Genomic DNA, 10,399 nt, shown 5'->3' with positions numbered 1-10,399 from the left:
TTACGAGATAGAGTTGTATGTGATAATATCGACAACACTGTAAGAGACAGGCTTCTTCGTACGGACGACTTGACTTTAAACAAGGCGATACATATCTGTCAAGCGGCAGAGATGTCTAAAGATGAAAGTTTGTGTATAGACAGGACATCGGAAGGTGTTCAAGTGAACACGGTTCACGATAAGAGCGTCGCGCGAGGCGCGCGGCCTGTGCCCCGCGTGCGGCGGCCGGTGCCCCGGCGGCGAGCACTGCGCCGCGCAGTATGCATCGTGTTATGTATGTAATAAAAAAGGACATTTCTCGCGAGTGTGTATACAAAAGAAAGCGATGCGCAAAGTGTTAAATCTCAGTGTAGAATCGGCGAGTGACAGAAGTGACGAGGAAATGGTCTTTGTCGATACTATTGAGGAGGGCAGAAAACCGAGTAAGTCGTCTTTGGAATGGACAGAGGTAATGGAGTGTAATAGTAAAAAAAAAAAAAAAAAAAAAATCAAAATAGATACGGGTTCTATGATCAATGTTATTTCTAAAAGAAATATATATTTGTATTTGGGTTTCTCAATTATGAATCTTAAACCGTTCACAAAACGAGTGCATTCCTTTACGGGTAATCAATTGCCAATTTTAGGGTGCGATGTTATTACTTTTCGATATAATAACGAATATTTTAATTTACCATTTGTTATTTCCGATTTTAACTGTCAGAATGTACTCGGGTTGGAAAGTTCGATTGTTTTAGGTTTAGTCAATTAAATAAGTGCAATATATATTGATCAATATTCAGATTTATTTCAAGGTTTAGGTAAATTACCAGGGAAATATTATTATAGTATTATCTACACTAATATTGTTTGTTTGGTTGTAAGGAATAGGCTCAAAAACTACTGGACCGTTTTTAAAAATTCTTTCATCATTCGAAAGCTGCATTATCCACGAGTAACATAGGTTAAATTTTATTTTGGAAAAAAATAGGGTTCCGTAAAATATTTGGGTTTATCGGACACAAGGTGTAAAAAATCAACCAGAAAAGTTACTTATTTTGCGTACGCTGCCTAAACTATAAAAGATAGAACCATAAAATGTTCTAATTAATTGTAGATCTTATAAATATCTACAAAAAAGTCCGCGACACACTATACTTATATATGTCGAGTGAGGCACAACAACCATTTTTTTATTTAAAAAAATCATGAATTTTTTTGGACTACATTTAAACGCATTTATTTTACTCGTGTTATTAATCCTTATCAAAATAAATTATTTCATCACTAAGTGCAGTTTATGTAGATAATATTTGGCCTTTGAATAATTAAAATTGGACGTTTTGTTTTGAAGTTATGGCGAAATTAAAATATTACGATTTCTGCTCTACGACTCGTTGCGAAGTGAGCGTCACCAAGGCAGGATGCGCGTGCGGGAGGGGAGGTAGAGAAACACTGATAATTTTAGAGGTCTAGCGCGCGAGGCGTGTTAAATAAAACTTCAAAATTCTTACCGCATCAGTATGGTATAGGTAGGTAAGTTTTAACATTTAGGACATAGGTGTTTTGAAAAGTATCTCCTACGGGGGTAAAAATGGTACCCGAAGCGCAGCGACGGCGGATCCACTGTGCATAATATAGCAGAGAAACACTGATAATTTTAAAGGTTTCTAATGTGATGTCGTAAATTAAAGCATTTTTGCGCTTAGCATTACACCCGTGCGAAGTCGGAGCGGGTCGCTATAATCTGCACTAATATTATAAAGAGGAAACATTTGTTTTTTTTGTTTGTAACGAATAGGCTCCGAAACTACTGGACTTTCAAAAATTCTTTCACCAATCGATAGCTATATCCTTTGTGAGTGCCATAGTCTATATATTATATCTATATATTATATTTACCGAACTGTGACCATTTATGTCGAGCAAGTCGGAAGAGAAATTGTATAAAATTCGCTTATCTTGCGCGCACTGACAACAATGTTCTACGTTTTTAAAGTACTCATTGAGATCTACAAATAAATCCGCGATAGTATATGTCTAACTATTACGGTTAGGTCACAATAATCACTTTTCTTTCTAAAATTACGAATAACCATGCTGGTCGCCGTCTGGGTGGTATTTTCATACTCCAGTATTAATCCTTATCCGAATAAATCTATCGAGTTATTTTCAAAAATTGCATATTGCGATAACCAAGATCCACGCGGGCGAAGTCGCGGGCGAAAGCTAGTAGTAGATAAAACCATACAGGCCGTTGTTTGTCCTACTAGAAAAATTCCTTTGGGACTTAAAGACAAATTACGTCAGGAATTACATAGAATGGAAGGGTTAGGTGTAATCAGAAAGGTGACATACCCTACTGAATTGGTTAATGCAATCGTTCCCGTAACAAAAAAAATCTATGATGCATACGTTGGCAGCCATCTATTCCGCAAGTCTTCGCCTTGCAGGTATGTGTCTGTGTCCGGTATTGTAGACATCGGAAACACAGACGATGCGCCTTCGCTATTTCCCAACACCCGTTGCTATCTTGTTTCTTGAATTTTTCGCACTGTTGTGCTGTCGTGTGCGAAATCCACTTACGCACGGGACACGTCGGCGTGTTTGCTATTAGGAGGCTCTTCATTGCCGCCCTGGCTTCCTCTCGTAAGGCTCTCCGGAGCGTTTCTATATTCTGCGACAGCGTTAGGTACTCCGCAGATTCTTCGTTAGCTGCTTTGAAGGCCAACGAATCTGTATGCGCTCCGTAGAACGGCGTGAGTTCCCCTCTACACTGTGCCGCTAGGGGACCCGACGTGGACGCTTGCTGTTGCTGCGTGACGGCAGCCATGGACGACATAGTCGCCCTGACGAATTCTGTTACTGCCGTCGCTAGGTCACCAACTTGAATGGTGTCTGTATGCCAATCGTTGATGACCCTCTGTAGTACTACGAACGGGTTTTACCTCTGTGGTGGATCAGAACAGGTCCCATGTTCTGTAACTGTTAGGCGCTCTTCTATTGTTTCCTCCTGCATCCTGCCAGTTCTGCTCCTTGTGATGGGTATTTTTCTGTCTTCTGTGTTCTGTTACTATTCTATCTTCTATAAAGATCCTTCTTTCTTCAGTCCTCTTGTCGGACTATCTTCTGTAACTATGTCTTTACGGACTTCAGTCCTCTTGACGCACTATTTTCTGTAAGGGTGATCTTCTGTGATCTTCTTCTTCTGGATCCGGCTACCGAAGGACCAGCAGACGTGCGATGCCGCTGACCCCGAGAGTCGGGAGGCGCGTCGGCTGACACCGGGGCGCTGATACGCCCAGACGTCGAACTATCCTACTCGGGAGAGAGAGCACTTTGTACACAGTGGGCGCACAAAGCACTCTCTCCCGAAGGGCCTCAGTCTTCGCCGCAGACGCGTTGCAGATGTTTCGAAAGACCGGGCGATAGAAAGCACCACTATATATAGTCCTCAAAAGGACGACAACGATGACGATAACGAACACGATGTGAGATTGAAGTCGGCGAGCGATGAGGTGACTCGATGGACGAAATGAAACAAAGATCTTCTGTACAAATGATGCAGTGAGACGAGTTGTCGCGGAGGTTTCTTGCTATTTTCAAGAGATGTAAGTCCTAATTCTTATAAAATACTTACAGATAAAGGACAAATATTAGAAAGAAAAAAAAGATACCTAATTAAGAAATAGAAACCAGGAAAAGTTGCAAATTGTTCTATAGATAATAACAGTAATGACTTTGAAGATAGAGTGGTGACTGATAGACAAAACAGAGAAAGTTTATGGGGTTAATGTTCCACAATTAATGTTGATAATTACTGTACTAGGACACAGAGTCCAGAGAATTATCCTCGGGAACGATTGGAAAGTAGGAACGGTGAAAACAATTATGGGTTGTATACCAGATCTGGCAGGTCTATCTATAAATCAGAAACCAGTCTATCTTCAAGATTATGTGGTAGATATTTAAATAGCTAATTAAAATTTCTTGCAGTGTGAGGGGGATGTAATGGGTTTACATAGTTAATCTATAATAGCTCTATCTATGTCAGTCAGTCTTTGTAAGTCAATCATTCAAGGTTATCAATGCAACATGGAAGTATTTAGTTTTTGTGATAATTTCTCAAAAGAAATAAAAGTTACTTGAATAATGATTGTTTACTTAACATTATAGCGTTGTTTATAAAATTAAAACTTACTTCAAGTGTTTTTTCATGCGTAGCATAGATAACGCTGTTTATGAAAATCGATTTAAACGCGTAATTTATATAATATTCATATTAATATTAATCGATGTATAAAAAATCGATTAATATTACTGTAAAAATTGATTATGAACAATCGATAATACGAAAATAAAAATCGATAAATATAAAAATCGATTAATATAAAAATCGATTATTTGTTAACATCCCTAGTCATGAGTAATAAACAAAATAAAAAAAAGATGGCTTCACATTGCTTTTGAGCTTCTAAGTGCTATCTTGTTTTAATAAATTTTGTAATAAATAAATTAATACATATAAGTGCATTCAGTTACTAAATTTAACTGTTATAGAAATACCATTTTACATAAAAATTTTGTTAAATGTAATGTGTTGTCTTCTGTTTTAACGGTTACAATTTAATATTGAAAATGGTACTTTCAAAATCTACAAATACTTATAATCGCCAATACTGGGAGGATTCTGTAAGTTAATAATGATCAAATTTAATAGTACTTTAAATGACAAAACCATAATATTTATGCTTAATGTTTATTTGTTTCAGGATTTTCCAATACTGTGTCAAACATGCCTTGGTGATAATCCATACATTCGAATGGTATGTATAAATAATATAAATAACAATTATTATTAGTTATGTATATTTTATTTTACAGTTGTAAATGTTAATTTTATTAATCAACGATTTCTTTTTAGACCAAAGAACAATACGGCAAGGAGTGTAAAATATGCGTACGTCCATTCACCGTATTCCGTTGGTGTCCTGGTGCCAAAATGCGTTTCAAAAAAACTGAAATTTGTCAAACGTGCTCCAAATTGAAGAATGTTTGTCAGACATGTCTGTTAGATTTGGAATATGGGTTACCAATCCAAGTTAGAGATGCTGCCCTTCAGATTCAAGATGATCTACCTCGAAATGAAGTTAACAAGGAGTATTATATACAAAATGTAGACAATCAAATGTCCAAATATGATGCTACACAGCCTAGCAATTCTGCTTTAAAGTCTAAAGGGGCTTCAGACCTGTTGCTGCGTTTAGCAAGAACTGCGCCTTATTATAAGAGAAATAGACCTCATGTTTGTTCATTCTGGATAAAAGGAGAGTGCAGAAGAGGTGAAGAATGCCCATATCGTCATGAGAAACCAACTGATCCTGATGATCCACTGGCTGATCAAAATATTAAAGACAGGTAAGTTTTTACTTTTTAAATGACAAATGGCACTCATTTATGAATCAAGATGAGTATTTGATTTCTCTTCTCCACTGTTCATTGTAACCAACTAGGCCCTTTACTCTAATTCCTTATCCTACACCGATTGAGCCAATTCGAATGAGTGTACTTTAATTTTTTCATTGTTGGCATTTGCGCTTAGTTCCTTGTCAGTTTTAAAAGATAGTGGATTTAAATAGTCAATCTGGGTCCTAAACCGACGGTTGTTCAAAAGTGAACTTTTGAGTTTTTTTTTTTTTCAGTAATATTGTTAGGTGCAGCTCGTAGTCTATACAAAATGTTGGGTAAATGAAAATCCCAAGGTTCTGATATTCTCTTATTTAGTTTATTTTTTACTGTTTGTACTGTGCGTTCAGCTTGTCCATTCGGTGCAGGATGGTATGGAGGCACCGGTATCTGTCTAATGCCACAGCTTTTTATATGAAACTACGATCATTGTCACTTACAATATAGAATCAGGCAGCCCTTGTTCTTTTGCATGTTCCTGTTTTCTGAGCATATATTACAATTTTTTACTATTTCCTCTATATGTTTATCCATGGATGGCCATCAGAAATAAGTTCTGGCTAAAGATTTACTCATAACTATACAATCATGGTTTCTGTGTAATTCTTCCAAAATATGAGGGTGTATTTTCTCCGGCACCACAACTCTATTTCCTCATAGTGTACAATTACTATGTACAGATAATTTATATCTCTTTTGCCAAAACAATTTATAGTCTGTATCTACCTTAGAAGGCCATACATTCTTTATCCAATATAATATTTTACTTAATACCTTGTCCTTTTTAATGAGTCTGATATCCCAGCAAGTAATGATGTCATCAATTTCTGGAATATACCAGGACCACGCTTTGTCACCAAATGCCAATCGGTTTACTCTGTAGAGACCTTTTGGTGTATTCACTGTAAGAAAACTAGCTGTCTTATCATCAACACCCACTTGTGTATATATGTTTGCTTCCAAAACGATTTTCGAAAATATCACTCCCCCTGCAGCTGCACAAATGATTTATTAAACGTAGGTAATGGATAAGTAAGATCAGTATTGGTAGCTGCATTCACTGTGGACAGATAATCTTCTCACAAGTATACTTGTCCATTTGGTTTTAACACGGGAACTATAGGTGTACATAGCTCACTCTGAATATGTAGTAGGTTCAAATACCTCTTCTCTAACCAATCTATCTATTTCTTTAAAAACTCTATCTCTAATTGCAAATGAAATGGGTCTGCTTTTGAGAAATTTAGGTATAGAATCCACTTTTGGTGTAATACACACCACCAGTCCAGTATATCTGCTGAAACCTGACTCAAAAACCTCATTAAATTTACATATTATTTGTTTTGTTGGAACTTTATCACAAAATAATTAACATTATTTATCCCCTGTATACTAATGCCTAGATTTGAAAACCAATTTCTACCAATTAAACCAGAACCTTTTGTTATCAATATGTTCATATTTTTAATTATTTGTTTATATTATATTTTACCTGTACTGTTGTTAGACCAAATAATACTAATTTACCTTCAGTATAATATTAGAATCCAATATATGTTATATCTATTTCGGGTAATTTATCCTTCCATATTCCTTTAGAGGTTGTCTCAATAAATATTGTATATGGACAGCCTGAATCCACCTCCATCAGTAGTTCTGTTTTCCGTTTAGAGATATCTTAATCATAAAAGGATCCACATTGTCTCGTTTGATACTATTTACTCCTATCTCATACAATCCGTTACATTTAGGGCTTTGTACTTTTTAAATTGATTTGACTTTAGCAAGCAAGCTGCCTCTGTGTGTCTCTTTTTTCCACACCTTTTTCCACATATTTGCTTGCACTACATGGTATAATAATATTTGCATCAATATTTGCAATTTCCTGCGACAATACTGCCAAAAACCCATTCAAATGATAATTGTCTTTGTTGTAACAATTTATTTCGAATATCTTTATCTAATATACTCCACGCTAATCTGTTCCTTAAGGTACGATCTAAATCAGTAAAATTACAATCTATACTTATTTTTCGTAAATTCTTTATTCTTTCACCTTCTTCTTGATTTCTAGTGTGAAATTTATAATTTCGTTGGATTTTTGACGAAAATGATTATTCAGAATACTTACTATAAAAGAAAATGTTACATCAAATATTTGGAGATATTAAAAAAAACTATTAAATCATACAATTTAGGGTCACAAAGTGAATCTTCTCCAATTTCACTTCTTCACAGCTTCAAGGCAAAAACAAAACTTTTAAATGTAATTTTGCCAACACCAATGTGCAAGGTCAAACTCATTAAATTTTATTAACATTGTTATTATTTATATATTTAATTTGGGCAATAATCAATTTATTTCACTTTTCCACTATTTTCCTCCTCGTCACTAAAATATGTATACTTGTAGAACTGAATCACTCTGGCTGGGATGATATCTATGCACTAACTTTTTTAACATCTACCCACTTTAGTATACGACAGTTTTTTATTAAATGGATGATAATGATATAATAACACAGCCTGCTCTATCGGTATACACTGGTGGAGCACCAGCGAGGGATGATTGGTGAGGATGAAAAAGCAGGTCAGTTAGCGCATCGGGATGAATTCAACGATAAACTAGTCATGATAGGTTCCAGGGGAACCGCATGGAGATTGACCTGATAGGATATATTGATAGCAATAGGGACTAACCTCCTCATTACTGACAATACCTTCCCCCCATTGTAAATGGTATATTTAGTTTTAAGGCTGAATGGTGTATTAATATATATTTATGTTTTAGGTACTATGGTGTGAATGATCCTGTGGCTGAGAAGCTGATGCGTCGTGCGGCTGCCATGCCAGCATTACCTCCCCCAGAGGACAGAACTGTTACTACGCTATATGTTGGGAACCTGCCAGACAATATCACTGAAGATGAACTCAGAGCACATTTCTATCAATATGGAGAGATAAGGTATATAAATGCTGACAGCATTTTCATGAACTGACATACATCTCATTACAAATTGAGGTGCTATTACGTGAATATAAATTACACAAAAAGTAATAATAAACTATTTCATTTAATTTTATAATATTTGTTTATTAATAATCCAGAACATTAAGACCATTAATAAATATATATCACAATTTTGTCATACCTTCTCTTAATAAAATAATGATTGCAGTGTTTTCTACTTAGATTGTATATAATGTACAAATTAAAATTATATATTAATTGCAGGTCCCTAACATTGGTGCCGAGGGCACAATGTGCCTTTGTACAGTACACCACAAGGAGTGCTGCTGAGCATGCAGCCGAGAAGACATTCAACCGCTTGGTGATTGGTGGCAAGAGACTAACTATCAAATGGGGAAAATCTCAAGGTATGATCAATCTCAAATGTCCATAATATTATTTACATTTTTTTTTTTTTTTTTTATATTTGTAGTATTACATTACTTTGATATGTAAATAAAAAAGTTTTATAACTATTAATAATACTACTAATATTATTAGATCTGTGGATAAAACATTTTCTAAGGGGTTATAAGTAAATTGGCAAATATTTAACTATCTATATTTTGTGTTACACTTGTTTTTATCAATTCCGAATGAAAGTCGGTAATTCTTTTTACAATCCATTTTACTCATTTTAATTCCATATTAAGTCTGTTACAATAATTGTATACTGTTTTTAGGACGTCAGGGAATAAATGACAAGAACGAGTCTGCACCAGTCTTGGAGCCTGTACCAGGACTGCCTGGTACTTTGCCTCCACCGCCGGCCTTCCTACATCCATTCCCACCTCAAGTAAGTACTGTTTAAGATTGTTACCTCCTCACTAATATTTATTAAAGGGTTGTAGACATTTTTTCTAACTTATCTATCCCATTTCTTATGTTACATAGAGAAATAAATTTTAAGCCCACCATTTTTTCTCACTTATTTAGCCAATTAAACCGGTAAAATGACAAGTGTCATTTGATGTTCGATTTATTTTTTACAATTGGAGATGGCAAACAAGTTGATAGACCGTTTGATGGGAAATATTAATTATAATGTATAAATATGAACAGCACAGTAGACATTACAGAATACACTTATTATACCCATTGAACAATTCCTGTAATTGTATTTGCCCGATAATGTCGCTGTCATGTAAACTATATCTATAATATATAATTAATTTCAGATGCCACCACCACCAAATCGGCCCAATGATTTCTTCAACCTGCACCACTATGGCCCTGGAGGTTGGGGCGGGTGGGGACCGGGCATGGCCCCGCCGGTACCTCCGCCACCCGCGCCCGTGGCCCCGGTTACGCCCGTGGGACTTCACTACCCGAGTCAAGACCCTAGTCGTCTAGGCGCCCACGCGCACGCTAATGCTCCACAGTCATAGTATTAATTTTAGTGTTAGTCTGTTGAATGTATTGTGTACTAGAATAAAGTTGGCTAGATATATGCATACTGCTGAATTCTATTTGATTTCAATAGTCTCCTAGGTATTACATATATCTGTATAAAATTATATAATACTTATTATTTTTCAATAGACTGCGACCATTTTTAATAACAAACTTATCACCCTGGTTGTGAAATGATGCATAAGGTGTGTTAATGTGTAATCAATATTGTATTATATGTTAAGATTAAGATTGTATTGTAAAATACAGCAATTGTTTTGTAAATATCAAAAATAAAGAAATTTTCTAAAATCTTTCTTTTATTTACATTGCATTGTCGTTCAAAACAAAGTGGAAGGGACAGTTTAGGCAAAACGAAAACAGCTGAATGGTCTCTGAATCAGATGGCTGGATGGATTATTTCCTGACCAGAAATGCACCACAGCCATATAATTTAACGATTCTTGGATTTTATAGTATATTACAGTATTTTATAGTTCTGGCCACTAATAATTTTGTAAATACTGGCCGGTAACAATTTGTTCTATATTT

General features: G+C 35.6%; 1 protein-coding gene across 1 annotated transcript; it reads left to right on the top strand.

The window, feature by feature from the left end:
- Window positions 1-4,424: 4,424 nt before the first annotated feature.
- Window positions 4,425-10,159, top strand: LOC128200967 (pre-mRNA-splicing factor RBM22-like). The gene is made up of 7 exons (XM_052896331.1): window positions 4,425-4,671; window positions 4,752-4,805; window positions 4,904-5,397; window positions 8,237-8,410; window positions 8,681-8,823; window positions 9,139-9,251; window positions 9,634-10,159. The coding sequence occupies exons 1-7, from the start codon at window positions 4,618-4,620 to the stop codon at window positions 9,841-9,843; spliced, it is 1,242 nt and encodes a 413-aa protein (XP_052752291.1). The 5' UTR covers window positions 4,425-4,617; the 3' UTR covers window positions 9,844-10,159.
- The last annotated feature ends 240 nt before the right edge of the window (window positions 10,160-10,399 follow it).

This window comes from Galleria mellonella, unplaced genomic scaffold, assembly GCF_026898425.1.
Source record: "Galleria mellonella isolate WM207_F2 unplaced genomic scaffold, CSIRO_AGI_GalMel_v1 utg32, whole genome shotgun sequence".
NCBI classification, from domain to species: Eukaryota; Metazoa; Arthropoda; class Insecta; order Lepidoptera; family Pyralidae; genus Galleria; species Galleria mellonella.
The sequence above is the reverse complement of the archived record's forward strand: the minus strand, read 5'-3'. Positions and strand labels throughout refer to the sequence as shown.